This window comes from Pinus tabuliformis, chromosome 1_2, assembly GCF_031772625.1.
Source record: "Pinus tabuliformis cultivar Carrire ecotype Pingquan chromosome 1_2, CPIR1, whole genome shotgun sequence".
NCBI classification, from domain to species: Eukaryota; Viridiplantae; Streptophyta; class Pinopsida; order Pinales; family Pinaceae; genus Pinus; species Pinus tabuliformis.
Window position 1 is genome coordinate 775,816,563 of NC_142298.1, and position 19,490 is coordinate 775,836,052.

General features: G+C 37.4%; 1 protein-coding gene across 1 annotated transcript; it reads right to left on the reverse strand.

The window, feature by feature from the left end:
- Nucleotides 1-15,403: 15,403 nt before the first annotated feature.
- LOC149208154 (uncharacterized) lies at nucleotides 15,404-15,949 on the reverse strand. Its single transcript, XM_089398251.1, has one exon. The coding sequence runs from the start codon at nucleotides 15,947-15,949 to the stop codon at nucleotides 15,404-15,406; it is 546 nt and encodes a 181-aa protein (XP_089254377.1).
- Between the last annotated feature and the right edge of the window lie 3,541 nt (nucleotides 15,950-19,490).

Consider the following 19,490-nt stretch of genomic DNA (forward strand, 5'->3'; position numbering starts at 1 on the left):
GTTGGTTGATTCGCAAGCCAATTTGGTTGCCCACTTAGGAAAAAAAGGGTTGTTTTTAATTAATGGGCTACTTGTCCACTAGCCAATTCCACAAGTTCCATTATCCATCGCGTATCATGTCATCGTGGATCAACAAGGGTACACCTTCCCAATGGGCTCTAACTGAGCTAGCCATAAGGGTTATGTTTGATAGTTATGGGAATGTGGATACCATGGATTATGGGGAATTGTGAGTAACTCATAATTCCTTAGACCATTATGACATGAAAATAAAATCACCTGGGAGAATATGAATGTTGCAGACCAATGGTTAACTATGGCTGAAGTCATCTCAGACTCTAGAGGGGAGGTTCTAATGAGCATACCTTGGCACCTAAGTAATGTGTGTACATAATTGAGCTGACACTTCTCAAGCTAATTACCTTGTGTCATTCTTTTGCAGGGTATCCTGCATGGAATTTGTGTTTTCAAGCCATGGAGTGGAAGTCCCCTCTTCCTATGCTTTGAATAGTGAACCTCCAGTAGACAAGGAAATCTCTCATGTTAATTTGTCTTCCTCTTGAAAGTAGCTTAGTGGGTTTTCCTCTAATACCACCATTGTGTTTAGCTCGTCGAGAGATTTATGATGATATAGTTTATATCTCAATCCGAGTCCTTAATCAAAAGTTATGACCATTAGAAGTTTGGCCCATCAAAAAGGGCCAAGTCATCATTGGGACATTGTGTGGCACCCACATGGCCTCCACCCGACTTGCATGGGACTGCCATGCCATTTCCATGGGGTCCACAAGCACCAAACAATGATGGGTTGGCTCATCTATGTGTTAAACATAATTTAATGTGTATGACTATTGAAGGCCAAGGTTTCCATCCACAGTGGAGCCCCTAGGTCCATGTCACACCAGATCGAAACTCTCCCAGCTCCACCTATCCCACATGAATTCCATTGTGAATCTGATGGCCTAAAGGCCCACAATCTTGATGAGTCTACCCCTGACACCTCCCACACTAGATCAGCTTCACCTAGCCCCATTATACTCATACTATTGGATTTGTTCAATGTCAGTGACTGAGAGCCAGTGGGGTCCACCTCGGAGCCACATCACACTAAATCGACTCCTTTGTTCATTAATCCACTTAATTCCTCCATGGACCCGACAACCCAATGACCTAGTGACAGGGTTCGATTTTGCAAAGTTCCATCATCAGATCAATCACTTCCCAGTCATGAGCTAGAGTCTAGTCATCAATGCATGACCATATCAACTAGAGTGTAGTCATGGCCGAGAGCTAGAGTCCTCTTGCGCTTTCCTACTCTTCCTTTGCCTTCTTGCTCCAAAACTCCAAGTATGCCACACTCCTCCAAGAGTGCTCCAAGAAACTTTGTGTCCAAGAGTATGAGAGAGAGAGAATAGAGAGAGCTCCAAAATTGAACTAACAAATGTATGTGAACTGATCCTCAGAAGTCTTTTTATTAATGAGGTCCCTATTTTCTTCATTTTCAATTATTTTCCTTCATTTTCCTCCTCACATGCAACATGTGACCTTTCACCTCCCTTTTCTCCTAATTTCCATGATTTTCATAAATAAATGTGCCAAAATTCCATTTTGCCTTTCTAAAGCCTTTGCCATTGCCTTTGCCAATTTCCTTAGCCATAATAAACTAATGAACACCCACACTAGGATGTCTTACCCAACATTCAACTTGGAATACATGTCTCGTGACCTTGGTAAATATTTTGCCTTTCTTAACTTTTACATAGATTTTTTACCAGGGCTGTTACATTACTCATACTATTAGATGTGTTCAATTCCAGTGGCTGAGAGCCAGTGGATTCCACCTCGGAGCCACATCACACCAGATCGATTCCTTTACTCATTCATTCACTTAAATCCTCCATGTAACCTACAACCCAATGACCTAGTGACAGGGTTTGATTTTGCAAAGTTACATCATCGGATTAATTGCTTACCGTGCTCTTAGCCAACAATTGGTTTTGAGCCTAATAGCCGACCATTCGATGGAAAAATTCCACTGGGATGGATCCACAAACATATTGGCCCTTTCACCATCAGATCGACCCTCTCCATGTGAATATTCCATAGCATTTTTGGGGACCTAGTGGCTCAATTGTTTGGTGGTAAAGTTTTAGTGGTTAAGGTTCCACCCCAAGCCCATTGCCTCCTCAACTTGACACGTGTTCAAACATTTAGTTCCAACCATAGCTCGATGGTCCCTTTGGGATAGGGTTGTGATGAATCGGGGCTTAACTATGAACCCTCCCTCTCACATTGCTCTGTAACATGCCTTATCCCCCCTTACAATCCCATGAGTGGTACCAAAATTCCATTTGAGATGGGTTTACAAATAGGAAAGGGGCGACTTCCCTATGCCCGACTCCTTGGTAATGCAGTCTGAGGCATGTAGTCTCGAACCTTGAGTTTTAGTGATTAAATACAATGAATGGGGAAGTTCTAGTTGCTAGTTTACATTGAGTTATGGCTGAAGGCCTAAACCATGGCCATCAAAATGTGATGCCATAACCAATAACAAATAGTGGTCCAAACTACACCATAATTAGAGTTAATAGAGGGGACATGGTTCCAAAATCCAATCCACACAGGTTGCAATGTGGTGTAAAGAAAACATGATAGGAAATCCAAATCCACTGATCTCATGCAAGATGGTTAAACATATTCAGAGGAATTTCATTGACAAATTAACTAACATGAAACATACTAGGTTACTTGACTGCTAAAAAATAACCACAATCCATATACACATTGAAAAGGATGAACTATGATTCACAACCATTTCTATCAATTAATATGGAGGAATACATTACAAATAGTTTATCACATCGTCCATTATCAAAACCTAGAACAAAATAACCTAATCATCTACGAGATTCATGACATATAAGACATCATACCATGTATGAACATATTAGATGTCTTTACCAATGAAGCAATAAAAAACATTCATGAGTATGCAAGAGCTCATACTAGGCATGTGCATTTCATAAAATATCAGAGTCATAACTCAACATGTAATTGCAATATACTTATTTGAGTGTTGTTTAGATGGTTGGAAATTGAAGGAGGGGCTTCCATTGTTCACCCAAACATAGGTTAGATACACTTCAACTTTCTTGTAGTTGAACACCCTCGATCTAGATTTAAAGTCCGAGGGGATGCTTGTTCAAGGAGAATTTAAACCAATGGATTGGTAACACACTCAGGAGATGGAATCCACTGTCCAAGTGGTTTATTAATTTCCCTTTGGAAGTAAGCACCACAATGACTCACTCACTCTCCTGAGTCCATTCATAGGGATTCACCCAAGGTCCAAATGAGGTATTAGTTAGTATAACTAGAGGTTGAACCCACTGTCTAGGTGGTTTATCAACTATCTTTTCATAACAAGCACCACAGGGGTCTGTAGTCCACTATCCAGGTGGTTTATAATCTCTTCAACAAGCACCACGATGACTCAGATTGCCTCATCGAGGTGGATTTTCATCTATACAATAAGTACCACAATGATTTGGTCATCCACTGAGCCTCCCATTGACCACTCAAGAATAAACACATAGTCCAATGGCCTTAAACACATAGTCATATGGAATAACACCTAAAGTCACAAATCATAGGGCTCAATGATCAACTCTATCACTACATAGTCATATTTTTTATGACTCTGTCAACTCCACACAATCCATTACAAGCCACAATGCGATTTCTCCTCGTTTTAAGGGGAGATGATCATTACCTAATGGAAGAAAAACCGAGAGAGTCTCTAAGAACCCCCTTACTGTGTATTTCTTTCTTCCACATGTTTTTGGATGCTCTAAATTTCCATTGATTGTTTCTTTATCCTTCTCTTTTCTCTCCCTTTCATCCACCACCTCCTCGACTTTTCACTTTTTCCTTTTTTGAGGCTACCAACCCCGTTCTCAATATAGGAAGGGGATGATGATGGGCACAACCTCTCTACCCACACCACCCAATCCCATCTCATCAATTTTTGTTAGGGGGTTTGGTTAATTGTCCTACAACTAACCTTAGAAATTAACTCAGATGACTATTTGCTTTTAATGGCATGTAATAATATTTTACCCTCAGATAATGGATCTCTGGTGTTTCTCCCTTGAGGCCAACATTAAATTAACATTTAAATTTCAAGTGTTCACAAGATTTGCTTCAACCGGCTCTCACCTCATGCTATTAGTACAAAATTATGTTTTTATACATGGGGGTGAAGTAACTATTACAGACCTCAACCCCTTAAGGGAACACCGTCCTCAGTGTTCTATGAATAAAAACAAAAATAAAAACCGAGCTTTATATTTACAACACTTGCATCTGTTTATACATTAAAAGAAAATTGGTAAAGTACCCTCATTTGGTCTGCAATCTCCCAAGCTGCTTCATCGTGTCCAAAGTGATTCCATTGCACTTTGACCTACTCTATTACTCAATTCCAGAGCTTAGTTTCTCCTGTTTAGGATTCACGGTGGTTTTGGTTAGAATTCTCCCTCGAATTTCACCTATATCATAGACTAGTCAACCACATGATTAATGTCATGTGCATGCTTTTTAAGCAAAGAAACATGATATACACCGTGTGCTTTCACAGTTGGTGGCAAGGCCAATTTATAATCCATTGGTTCCACTCTTTCCAAAATATGTAATGGTCCACAAAATGTGGGTGTTATTTGAGCACAAGACCCCACTTTCAATGAGCTCTTCCTTGGTCTGATGTAGAGATACACATGTTATCCCACTTGGAATTCTTAGTGCATTATCTACTCGTCTGCATAGCTCTTTTTCCTGTCCTTTTTTTCCTTCAATTTTTGCTTGATATTGATCACTTCTTGCTCCATTTATCTCAACATGTCAAGTCTAAAAACCACTATGTTCACTAGGTAATCCCAACTAATGGGAGTGCCGCATTTTGTAGCATATAATGCCTTAAAAGGAATCATTTTCAGTAAATCCTAGTACCCATTATTATATGCAAATTCAACTAATGGCATAAATTCTTCCCACCTTTTTGGTTGATGCATGACATACATCCTCACCATGTCCTCTAAATTTTTGTTCACCCTTTCAGTTTTACCATTAGTTTAAGGATTATATGTTGTACCGAAAGTTAGTTGAGTTCCAAAACCGACAAACAATACATTCTAAAAATTTGATGTGAATTTGGCATCTCGATCTAAAATGATCTTCGTAGATATGCCACGCAATCTAAATATTTCTTTCATGAAAATTTGAGCTACGTCAATAGCTTTGTGGGTGGAATTGAAAACTATAAAGTGAGCTTCCTTGATCAAATTGTCCACTACCACCATAATGGCATCATGATGTTTGGGTTTCTTTGGAAATCTTGTGATGAATTCCATAGATATGACCCCCCACTTCAAGTCAGGACTTGAGATTGGCTATAACAATTCCGTTGGGTGCCTACATTCTACTTTGACTTGTTGGCATTCTAGGAACATGGAAATGTATTTAGAATTTTCCTTCTTCATTCATAGCCAATAGTATGATTTCTTTATGGATGTTATCATTTAATAGTATGATTTCTCTATGGATGTTATCATTTAATGATAGCCACGATGAATTGAATAAGGTCTTTTCTAAAAATCATCCGTGATGAGCTTCTTCAAGTCTATCACACATGATGCATACCATCTGTCTTTAAACAACAACATATCATTGTGAGTGAGCTTGTAATTATTGCTTATTATTCCCTCTGGTTTTTTTCAGTAAGCATTCCTTCACATGTTGGAAATTCTCATCATGTTACAATGCTTCTTTGATCCTTCCTTCAGTGTCTATTCCATAAGTTCTCATGATTTCAAAGTGAGCTACTTGTATACTTCTAAAAAGTGCATTTACTACCCTATTTTCCTTGTCCTTAATATGCTTGATCGCAAAATCAAATTCACTAATTAAATTCAACCATATGGCTTGTTTAGCATTTTATTTGGGATGATGAAACAAGTACCTCAATCCTACATGGACTAACATTAGCACAAATCTCCTCCCAAGTAAGTAGTGCCTCCACATTTTTAGTGCATGCATGGTTGCTGTTAGCTTCAAGTCACGAGTAACATAGTTTTTCTCATGCTAATTTAATTTCCTTGACTTTTAATAGCTTACATGTCCTTCTTGCATCAATACTCCACCGAGTCCTTCCTTACAGGCATCCATGCAAACTAGGAAATCTTCCTCTGGGTTTTCTATTCTCAAGATAGGTGCATGTGTGAGAAATTGCTTGTCAAAACTAGCTACACACTCTGATGTAAATTTGACCCCTTAATTTTGTAAAGTTGTGATTGGATGTCCAATCTTTGAAAAATATTGAATAGATTTATGGTAATATCTAACCAATCCCATGAAAGACCTAATCTCCATGACATTTTGGGGACTATGCCACTCCATTATGGCCTTGAATTTTTTGGGATCCACATACACTCATTCCTTTGAGATGACATGTCCCAAATATTGTACTTGCAGTTGGAAGAATTCACATTTATTGATTTTGGCATACAACTTTTGTTCCCTTAGCAACTTCGACACTACCTTCAAGTGCTCTTCATCCTCTTTTCTATTTTTGAGTAAATCAGGATATCATCCGTAAAACTAGCATGGACTAGTCCAAATACTGGATGAGGACATTGTTCATCAGACACATAAATGTGGCTAGGGAATTTGTGAGCGCAAATGACACCACCGGGAACCTAAATGTTGTGTTGTGGTTATATTTGTCTTTAATTATGACTTGATGATAGCCAGATCTTAAATCTATTTTAGCAAATACTACTACTGTCTCAGCTGATCAAATAGATCATCCATTTTGGGTGGTGGGTATTTATTTATGTCGATAGTCAATGCAAAACCACAACATGCCTTCCTTTTTTTGCATAAACAATGTTGGGGCTCCCTGGCGTGACACACTAAGTTTGATATACCCTTTATCCATCATCTCTTTAAGATATAACTTTAACTATACCAATTCTGACATGCTCATTCAATAGGGGGCCATGAAAATCAACATCGAATTAGGAATTAGCTCAATAGAGAAGTCAATTTCCCTCCTAGGTGGTAATCTTGACACTTCTCGGGAAATACCTCACTACATTGCATTAAGATAGGGTGATCGTCAATTCTGATTTCATTGATTTATTTCACACTAGTAACCTGGATCATAAACAGGGCACACCCATTTCATTTGCATTTCTTTATTGATAGCGTTGATATTTTCCTAACTGAGACAAGATTTCTCACCCCTTACAATATTCTTTCCCCAACTTGATTGCTGAGACACTCCAACGACTTATTATAGCAGTCTACCTTTGTTTGGTGGGATGCCGGGAAATCCATACCCATTAATATGTTATATGAACACAACAAAAACACATTCAGGGTGACTATGGTGGGTATGCCACCTAGTTCCAGGTGGCACAATTACACCTAATTTTCCACCTTCTTCTTGACTCTCTGGCTAGTTGGACCAACCACGATTTTGAATGAGGATTTTTTTGCAAAGCACACCACTTTGCAATTTTTGGGTTGATATAACTGAAATTAGCACCCAGATTGATGAAAATTGAAACAAGCTAGTTGATGACCATACCTTCTATTTCGATCATTGAGGCTTGATGTTCTACTTGCTTGTATTTCAATGCCACATAAATCAAAGGTACATTTTGAGCCACATCGATCATAGTTTCCGCCTCTTACACATTATACAAGTGTTTGTTGTTCTACTACTGGTGATGGAATTCCTTCAACATGTGGCTCTCTCCACATCCCCAACACTATAATGGCCTTCTCTTGGGCTCCTTGACATTTCCTCTTATTGATTTGACAAGCCAATCTCTATTGATATCAAGGAAATTCATTAAAATTCACCTTTAGTAGTTGCGGTGAACATTACATATTTCCCCATTTGCTTGTGTCCTGAGCATTTTGGTCCTCCCCCTCTAAAATGAGATTTATCTTTCTTTCTCCAATTTGTCCAGAATTTGGCCTTATGCTTGGAATATTCTTATAAATACTTGGCCTTCCTGATGGTGTCCTCCAATGTCCTTAGTTCATCAAATTCAATCTTATCTTGGTATGGTTTTGGTAACCCATTGAGGCATATACCTTAGTAACCCCCAAAAAATATTGGTGTAAGCATCTAAAGTGAGATGTCCTAGTTTGTGCTCTTGGAACTCTTTAGTCTTGTTGCCATAGTACCTCTCATATAGGCACTTTTATCGAAATTTTTTCTCAAATATTCCCCATGTTAACTCCTTCTCCTTGATGCCTTTGACATTTCTTAAGTTTTACCACCATAAATTAGCTTTTCCTTTAAAGTTAAAGGTTGCCACCTTGGCCTTCATGTTCTTAGAATAGTCATGGACTTTCAAGTACTTCTTCAAGCCCAACAACCAAGCTTTTGCTTCATCATCCTTGTTGATATATCAATCAAAGGTAGGATGGTTTTCTTTCTTAAACTCATCTGACATTATGATTTTCTCACTCCACCTTTGCTAGTGGTATCTTCTTGTTGTAGCACTAGACAATTGTTCACTGTTGTTTGTCTTTCTTTCCAAAGTGATGAGTGGAGTTTCTCCTCTCATTGTGTCTTCAATTTCTTTCCTGTGCCTCTTCCTTGATTTGCTATCTTTTACCCTATTGGTTTCTAACTTGTTGTCGCTAAATCTTGCACCTACAACACAAGTGCAGCATGAGACAAGAAAGCTCCCTAGAGACAACCTCTGGGTTGATTGTAGACTAGTGCCCATGACGTCTTAAATAGAGGAGTGCTTGTAAGGTTATATGTGAGGGGTTGCAACACTCCAATTTTCATGTAAGTGAAAGAAAATAAAATGAGGGTTTTGGTTCAATAAGCCTTCAATGAAGTAGATTTAGGCCAACTCATGGATTCAAATGCTGGGGGTATATTTGGGCAATCTTAAAGATAAATGACTTCTCCTTCTGGTGGCCGACACACAACAATGAGACAACTTAAAACTGAAGTTGTAGTGATGGTGGAGAGGAGGAAAGGAAGGAAGGAAATAGATGCATAGGGTTGTAACAAACAGAATCCTAGGCAACAATGTTCCAACAAAAAGTGGAATTCGATGGATAGGGCTATAAGCAACACAGAATCCTAAAGCATGGTTTTTCGATGAAATGATAGAAATAGAGGAGTGCAAAAGAAGGTTTCAGGCTAAACATGACATGGGTATCATTCTTTGCTAATAGCTAAAGTAAATCTGAGCTACCCCAGGTACTGTTCTCTATTTAGCAGCTAAGATAAATCCACAAATCAACAAGAAACCAACAACCTCATTACACTATTTCAGAAATGGGAAAACACAAATGAAGTGAGATTTACCAAGAGGAAATGCGATGCAAATTAATCAAGCTTGGAATCAACAGGGAAACACCATTTATCTCAAAAGGTCCAATAACCAGTCCACACATTTAGCATGATATCAGTGAAGTCCCATGAAAAGAAAATTAGAACCAAAATGGCATCATGAAGTTCAGCCCTTCCGGGTGAGAAATTCTGGAGCCTCTGTATAATATTGCTTCCCTTTATTTATAAGAGGAGGGAGAGCTAGAATTATAATTTGCAAAATATCTGAGCTCGAGCCCCAACTGTCATGCTAGACTAGCTGTCTCGGTCAGTCTAAGGCTCTGCTACCCCAAAAATATTACAATCGGGATCGAATCCCTTCTTGGAAATAAATAGAAATTAATGAATAGAGAAAGAAAATGGAGAGATGAAGGAGGAGGTGTCCCCTTGTTGTTCCAGTGGAGGCCCCTAATCAAGCCACGTCCCTGCCGTGATGCGTTCCACTTGCTGCTTAACCGGTTTCTGTCAATTCTGCCTTAACTGACTGAGTGACTTGTTTGGTGGAGTAGGAAGTAGAGTGGGAGAGTCGTGTGCTCGAGCGGTCATTTTTTGTGTAATGGAGTGGAGCACCATGTCGTGCCATTAAGACTTCCTTAGTTCTCCCCATACTGATCTGCCGCAGCACCATGCTCCATTAAAGTCCTTAGCTGCCGACCCATCTGCCCATCAAAACTATGTACTGCGCTTTCAATGCATTGATGTGGTAGGTGAGATGCATTCCATGGAAACAACACAGTTACGTAGGTGCAGGCTTTTTTCTCTGAAACAGGTGAAAACAGGCATTTTTTGGATTTCCCCTTGAGCCCCCCTTATCGTAGCCCTTCGTGTGACTTTCCTCATATGACCGGGAGTTGGGACCAGGGGCTGAGCCCTCAAGCACTAAGGCCTTCAGACCCGTGTCTGGAGGCCTTTTCCTTTGTTATCGATTTCTCTTGCATATTGGCACTTCAACTCTGTTTTACCCTGCTCTATGATTTTTCCTTGGTGCGGGCTGACAGCCCGGATGCGAGGTCCCTATAGACCCTTCCATAATCTTATATTGCATCCGGGGGGAAGTGCTCACATATCGCAGTCGCATACTGGAGGAGAAGGCCCCTTACCCTTTTCTTTGGAGTGGGCCGATATTCCGGATGCGCGGTCCTTATAGACCCTACCATAATACTTTATTGCGTCTAGAAGAGAAGTTCCGCATATCGCAATCGCTCAACACCAATGTATTAAGCTTTTTCCCCTTAGCCACTGCAATCTCCGGTCCACAAGGTGATGTCATCACTGCCACGTGTCACCCTGTGAGTGGTGACATGTGGCACCCAGAAATGGCCCCATGTCACCCCTAAAAACACCGAAACTGAGTGACATGTGTCCACCCGTACTGCCACGTCAGTGTTGACGTCAACTGCCATGTTTGTTCTAAGGAACAATTAGAGGCTGCCCCATGGCCCCCTAGAGGAGAGAGAAAAAGGCCTGCCCGACCCTGTTTTTGCACGCATTTCCTTTGTTAGCGAATTTCGGCCTCCCCGATGATGTGCCATTATACCACAAGATAGACAGTTTTGAGAGTCTTTTAAGTTGAAACCCCGCTGATTGGCTGATCGCCAATATCGCAGGACTGTGATATCAGCCTTCGCCGTTGAGAACTTTCGATAATCCTTAAGTGTGTGCCATGGGAATCTACTAATGGCTGATTGCGATATATACTGTTCCCAGACCCTCCGAATGCCGATATGCGATATCAACGATCGACAAATCGTTGTTTTTCATTTCGCCCATGTCCCTTACTTGCTGGAAAGCCTGATTTGTGATTGTGATAAGCCTCCCAGGTCCCGATTGCAATTTTCGCTTAGACTTAGCCATTTTTCTTGTTTTCTGAGTTTTCAATGGTGGACCTTCAAAATGCTTCATCTTCTACTCCAGGAGTCCATTTTTGGACTTCCATATACTGTTGGAAAGCGCTTGCTGAGACCTAGACATTGGAGAGGGACCAATTAAGATCTAATAGCGTATGTGATTTAAAAATTGGCATCAAACTTCACTGCTATTGGTCATTTGAAGCAACTGGTGACTAAAAAAGCAGTGAGTGACAACACAACCCAAGCTTCTAGACCTTGGATGGAATTTACTTGGACTTATGCCTATCTAGATAACTAGCACTAGGTTTTTAACACACCCCCTTACCACCCATTGTACTACTAAGGTTGAAAGAGGGAAATTACTAAGCTGACTCGATCTCCAAGGTTCCAACTATGGATATGAGGTCTAAATTTTTTATTGTTTCCAACTTTCTCAAAACTTAAAATGGATGGCATTGTTGTGTTCATCTCGTTGATACCTTTCCAATGATATAGAATTTTCCTCGACCTAATTCCCGAAGAAAAATGTACAACCATTTAAATATTTGGACTATTAACTGCTGTCAAGTCATACTGACTTTCCACGTGGCACCCACGTTGGAATCCAAGTCATTGCCCACATGACTACTGCTGACTTGTTCATGACAATTTTGTATCTTATACCTTTTTCTCATGGGGTGCACACACACACACATCTATAATATAAGGGTGAAAACCCCCTTCCACGTCTTCCAAACATTGTGCAAGCCACCTTATGCCACCTCACCCTAGGGATAAAATCCTGGTGGGTTCCTTTATAGTCCCTCGTCGATACTACCGAGATGAAACTTCTAGGGTTATGTGGACCCCTAATGTACCCATCCTTCACACATCCTAATATAATTCATTACAACCACATGCTTGGGCTCCACCCCTACCACATCGCCCTGGCAATTCTGTTATGCCCATCGTTCAAGTCCGTTAGGGTGACGTGGAAGTCACCCTGAATATTCTGCCACCTCAATCTTCTGCATTTTGTCTCAACCAATTTCTTGGGTTCAGGTCCCCCTTACCTCTATACAGGTGGGATCCACCACTGCCACCACACCCCAAGAACAAAATGCAAATGGGATTGTACCCAACACCACTGAAAACTGTCGGGGTCAAGGTGCTGGGGTGACATCAGTGACTTTTATTGCCAGGGTGATGTCACATCCTCCATATGGCTTCCTTTTGAGGGTTCCATGTGTCACTTATTTTCGGGCCACTTGTCCCCACAAAACCTAGAATCCATCTGACACATGTCTTATCTCCCTGGTTGCCACATCACTTAGAGGCCATGTCACCCACCACACTGGCCATGGGACCCACCAAGCCTCCATTCCATGGTAAAGCTAAAATTTCACATTATAATGGTTTCGAGGTCCATCCAATAGTAAGGAATTCATTAGAATCAATGGTTCAAATTTAATGGAAGGTTGCCCCACCAACAGTCCCCATGTTGCCATGTTGTCTTAGTAATAAAATCCTAAAAGTTTTAACTAGAGCCTCCCTTTGAAACATCCAGGGAAGAACCTTTGGGTTATTTAATGATGCAAACTCAACAAGGATATCAATGACTTTGATAACACATCACTCTTTCCTTTGGTCATGGCGCCCGACTGCATGGGTGTGCAAGGCTAATTTCCTATAGGGATTAGGGTTTTCAACCTCCAGGAATTAAACAAAATCAAAGCCTTTAAAAGCATATACAATAGAGCCCTTGCCTGACCACTAAAGTCAAAACGTATGTGAATATGTGCACAACTATGTTGAGTTATCCCTTGTGAGCTTTAGATAGACTCAACCCAACCTTCATTCATTGTGAAAAAGGGCTTACACCTGAGCATCTACACACACACACACACATATATATATGCCCTGCACTATCCCTTACTACAACAAAACATGCCATGCACTATATATATATATATATATATATATATATATATATATATATATATATATATATATATATATATATATATATATATATATATATATATATATATATATATATATATATATATATATATATATATGCCCTGCATTATCCCTCACTACAAAAAAATTCCATTAATGCCACAAATAGCACCAGAATCCAATGTTTATGAGTGCGTGAATTGGCTTCAAGTGACATCACAAAATCCGATGAAAAATGACATGTTCACATGGGTGCCTTGATATGTGTCGGCAATAACGCTTGACATAACATCAGGAATAGTGCCATAAACTCTTTCTTCCATTCTTGCTTCTAATGTTGCATCGATTTGTACTCATAGGTTTGCTCCCAGTTGTGCTTCATGTTTTTCTTTTGCTATGGCATCGGAAAAAAAAAAATTCTTTTTTGGTTTCCTAATTAATGCCAAGTTAAGGCTTCCATCACAATGTCAATTTTTTCTTCCAACATGGTGCCGCTTGTTGCATCTATCTTTGCTTCCATTATAGTGTCTTTTGTTGCTTCTAATATTACTTCCATTATTTCTTCTTGGTCTGCTACCTAAATGGCTTCTTCATTTGCTTCTTCTGGAACACCAAGTTTGGATTCTGATATTGCTTCCATTATTACTTCTTTGTTTGCTACTTGAATTTCTTATGTTTTTGCTTCTCAAGTAATGAAAAGTTTTGATTCGATAATATATATATATATATATATATATATATATTAAAAAAATAAATTTAAACAAAGAGAATAACTACAAACTGCAAAGTAGCATAGTTCTTGTTTTTATGGTTAATTAATTGATTAAGGTTTTTAGCCACATGGTTTTTCTGCACATGCTTCTTTTTCACATAATCTCTCCACACAATCATTTCTGCATAGCTTCTTCCACACACATCCTCCTCACATCCACAACTCCACACTTAATAGGTCTACGAACTAAGGCTTTCTTTGCATCGCCTCCCTTGTCATTCTTCCACATGCAGGATTGCTTTCAATGCTTTAAGGCTTTCTTTCCATAGAGCTGAAATGCCCATTTCAGAATGGCATTCAATGCTTTAAGGCTTTCTTTCCCTATAACTGAAATTCCCATTTCAGTACGTTCTATTGTCATAAACTATTAATTCCTGAGTCCACATTACTTAATAATTAATAATTCCCCCACTTACTAGCATTATAATATTAATTAATGACCAATACAACTAGAATAAATAAAAAAGGCAAGTCATTAAGAAAACATATAAAAAATATTGTAAATAATTATATTATATTAAATTATGTAATAATAATTACATTTTAAATTTAACATATATTTATATATAAACATTAATAGATAATTAGAACTATAATAAGACTATAGTAATGAAATTATTAATACTAGTAATCCTATAGTATACTGAATGAATTAATTATCGTAATGTATAATAACCTACAATTAATGTTAATGATGTATTAGTTGTCAAATTATTATTAAACTAATAATTATATTATTATTAATATTACTAATTTGTTTTTTAATTTTTATTTTCAGTCCAAAAAATAATATATTCAATCTCAAAAAAATACGAATGCTTCAGGGCGAAGCCCCAGTACAACTACAATACCAAAATTAGTATGTGGTGCCTACATATAGTCATCCATATAACCTGTCCATATACATAGTCCATGATATTTACAATATTCAAAATAACAGAAAAGTTTAAAGATTCCACAACTTCATGCATGGTTTGAAATAGGCAAAATATATGTGAAAGACAGAAACAGTGTAGATGTACTAGAAGAGAAAAGAGACAATGTAAGTTCATCTGATAAACAAAAAGAAAGAAATCAAGGTGAGTTGTATGACATTTATTACAATAATGGATCATGCAATGAACTCGCTGTTAAAACATACATGGTCTGGAAGCTCTATGTGCACTGTGAATTCATCAACTCTGAAAATTTAAATAAAGTGTTAATGATTTTCTGAAATATGATTTAATCTTAATGTATACAGTCGCAATAGCAGACCGTTTAAGTAAACAAAACGGAGAGTAAACAAATGTTGTGGCCAATATTCATGCTAAATCGAGAATTACGCTACATAGTAATATAATTTACGACAAAAAAAATCTGTAGATATAAATGAACACCTGCTAAACTAAGCCTTACTGCAATATGGATTTATCAAGGACTTCGTTTCTGGACTTGACAGTGGTTCTCTGGTGAGGCAAGACGAGAAGCGATGGCAGAATGATACATAATGTCGTGAAACGTAGAAGTATCCCGCAGGTTTTTTCTCAGTATCTTTGCCTTCTCTGGAGTCAAACGCCCCCTTACAAACTTGGAACGCTTGGGTACTTCTGCTTCCTCCATTTCAATTTCATGGTCACTCGAACTCTTATCCATGGCTCTTGTTTTCGATTCATTGTTATCGTCTGCCCATTGCTCCTGATCAGCCTGAGAACAACCAAAGAGAGGAAACCACCATCTCATGGATCTTCTCTTGTCAACATCACAAGGCAAAATAACAACCTCGGTTCTCCTTGTTCTCTTTCCCCCCACATTCTTATTGTCTGAATGAACTGACCGATCATTATTATTGGAAGAGCTGCATACCCGTATGGAAATCTTACCCCCAACTTTCTGGGAAAGAAAATTTGGGCCACCACACAGAGCTCTTTCCTCAGAGAATGGCCTGCACTTCAAAATTCCACCTGAAATAACTGCCATTAATGCAAACCTGGCCAGATAGCAGAAAAACCAGAGAAGAATTTAGTTACCCAGTGAAGATAAAGCCTAGAGATCTATTGAAGCGGATCAGGCCAGATAGCAAAAAAACGGAGTGAAATTAAATTAGTCAGTCCAGATGAATCTTGGGTAATCTGCTATAAAAACCAAGCTAGAGAGCAGAAGGAAATTAAATTACGCCCGGCAATCTATTTATATACGTAGAATATCCGATGATTCTTATATAATCTCAACTCAGAATTATTACACGAATATGACAATTCCAGGCTGATTCGTTGATTTGTTGGAGAGGTAAGGGATTGACTCCAAGGCGACGCTACACGCTTCGAGGATACGGTTTTCTGAAAGACCGAGAATTATAACACGTACTGCGTTTCTTCACTGGGAAGCGTTTTTTCAAACGACGGAGGTGGCGTCTTTCATGGCGACCGTAAACTAAGGGCAGTTGCCTTAATCAAGTCACAATTATCCCTTTTTATGCACTTTCCATACTGTTTTCCAAATTCATGGCACATGCAAAATATATATATATATATATATTCAGGTCAATGAATCTTGATATATTCTTAGGAAGGATATTTGCAGCAGGAAGTCATGCATATGAAATTGAATACATGCGAGAATATATATATAGATAGATATAAATAAGGGTAGTTATCTTAATCGAGTCACAATTATGCCTTTTTATGCACTTTCCATACAGTTTTCCAAATTCATGGCACATGCAAAAATATGCCTTTTTATGCACTTTCCATACAGTTTTCCAAATTCATGGCACATGCATGCAAATGCAAATATAAATATAATATATATATATATATATATATATTCCGGTCAATGAATCTTGATATATTCTTAGGAAGGATATTTGCAACAGGAAGTCATGCATGTGAAATTGAATACATGCGTATATATATATATATTCATTCCAGTTCATGTTACATGCAATGAATCTTTATATATTCTTAGGAAAGATAAAGATATTTGCTGCACGAAGTCATGGATATGAAATTGAACACATGCGAACATCCTTTCTTCACTATAATAATATTATTTAAGTAATGCTTAACACAAGCTTAACGAACATCTTTTCTTCACTACAATATTATAATAATATAATAATATTAGTTTAAGTAATGCTTAATACAAGTTTAACTAATAATAATAATATTTTTGGTTAAAAAATAGTTAATAAGAAATAATAACACATTTCAAAGTTAATTGAGTGTGAATTTTAGCTAAAAATTCGAAAAATAGTTAATAAGATAGGTTAAATATTTTAATATTTTAAAAAAACTATATCTAACCTATTTTGTTGATTAAAATATTTCAGATCAAGGTTAATGGAGTGTGAATGTCTATTAATAGAACATAAGTTTAATATAAATTTGAAAAATGTTTATTAGCATATAAATTTTAATAAGATTAATAGTTGTAACTTAATATAATTTCTGGTTTTATTGTTAACTAATTGATTAAGGTTGTGTGGAGTGTGGAAGAAATACAATGAAAGTTTGACAGATCACTCAAAGTAACACCTACAAATATCACCCAAATTAACACTTAACAAAATTCATATAACGATGAACTTTCACTTAATTGAAAAAATTAGTGCAGATGTTTATCTCATTAACACATGTCATTGCTACAGGGATAAACGCAAGCATTTTATCCATATCATTTGTACATGTCAAACCATATGCCGATAGAGCCAAGGATTACCAATAAACATTAGTGTTTATAACATATTATATCATGAAATCTTTGTAATGACAACATGTGATGTGCAAATTGTTGAAAGTATTTAGTACTAGAATATGCAAGAAAGGACAAGTGTGTAGGGCAACCATATATGGGAAAACTATGTAGAGACAAAAATGTTTGTGAAGATGCGGGAACCTACAATGATAGATACTGATTACGCTACAAACAACTCCATATTCAACATTAAAAAATTAATTAAGGCTTAGTAGTACTATTAATATCTATTAAATGAATCGACACACAAATAAACTATCACTCGAGTGTTTAATAGTATTTACTATGATACATTGTGTGATGATCATTGGTTGTAAACATATCAATAAAATTATATCTATCGATATTATAAAATAGTCTTTTTGGCATTTACTCGGTGAATCGACGCGTAATCAACACATCATTGGAGTGCTTAATAGAATTTTCTGTTTGTAAACAAGTCAAGAAGATGCATAGGTCTCCGCAACCAGTATTTGTCATAGCAAATTGAAACAATGTGCAGATCCCCTTCAACAATTCTTTCGATTGGCACACTTCTTTCCCATATTGCCTCATTTTCTGACAACATTTTAGCAAAACATTACATAAATTCAATCATCCTCTCTCTGCATACTTCTTCTACACATTGCCTCATATGATGGCAACATCTTGGTAAAATGTTACATAGATTCAATCAACCTTTCGCAACATGGATTAGGCCATCACTCAAGTGCTTAGTAACATTTACTTTCATGCATTATGTAATGATTAGTATTGAAAAACATATAAATAAAATCGCATCTATCGATATTATAAAATAATCTTTTCAACATTTATTCGACAAATCTACGCATAATCAACACATTGTTCGAGTGCTTATTAGTATTTACTATTTGTAAACAAGTCAAGAAGATGCACAAGTCTCTACAACTAGTATCCATCATAGCAAATTAAAACAATGTGTAGATATCCTTTGCGCACTTCTTCCGTTTCACACATTTCTTTCGCACAATGGAAGCTTCCTTCACACCTTTGCACTCCACACAAAGAACTTACATTGTTGGAGTGCTTAATAACAATTACTTTGACGTATTGTCTAATGATTATTCATTGTAAACATATAAATAAGATCATATTTATTGATATTATAAAATAATATTTTTGGCATTTATTTGACAAATCGATGAGTAATCAACATATTGTTTGAGTGCTTAGTAACATTTATTGCTTGTAAACAAGTCAAGAATATGCACAAGGCTCCATAGTCAGTATCCATTATAGAAGATTGAAAAGATATGCTTTGCACACTTCTTGCATACATTGCCTCCTTTTCCAACAACATTTTGGCAAAATGTTACATAGATTCAATCAAACTTTCATGGCATAGATTGTTGGATATAAAAGAATAATAGACACATAATCAGGACATCATTTAAGTGCTTAATAGAATATTAAAATAATAATTAAGGCTTGATCCTACGATGAATCAAAAGTCCCTTCCCGGTTAACGTAAGCATTTATTCGGTGAATCAACATGTAATTAGGACATTGTTTCATTGCTTAATAGAATTTAATCTAATGCATTGTGTAATGATTACGGATTCTTAACAAATCAAGAAGATTGTATTCATCGATATTATAAAATAGTCTTTTCGGCATTTCGTCAATGAATCCATGCATAAACATGGCTTATCAACCAATATTCGTTCTATCAAATTAGAAGGATGTGTGGAAGAACCTTTGTTCCCTATTTCTTACACCTCTGCATACATTACCCCTTTGCACA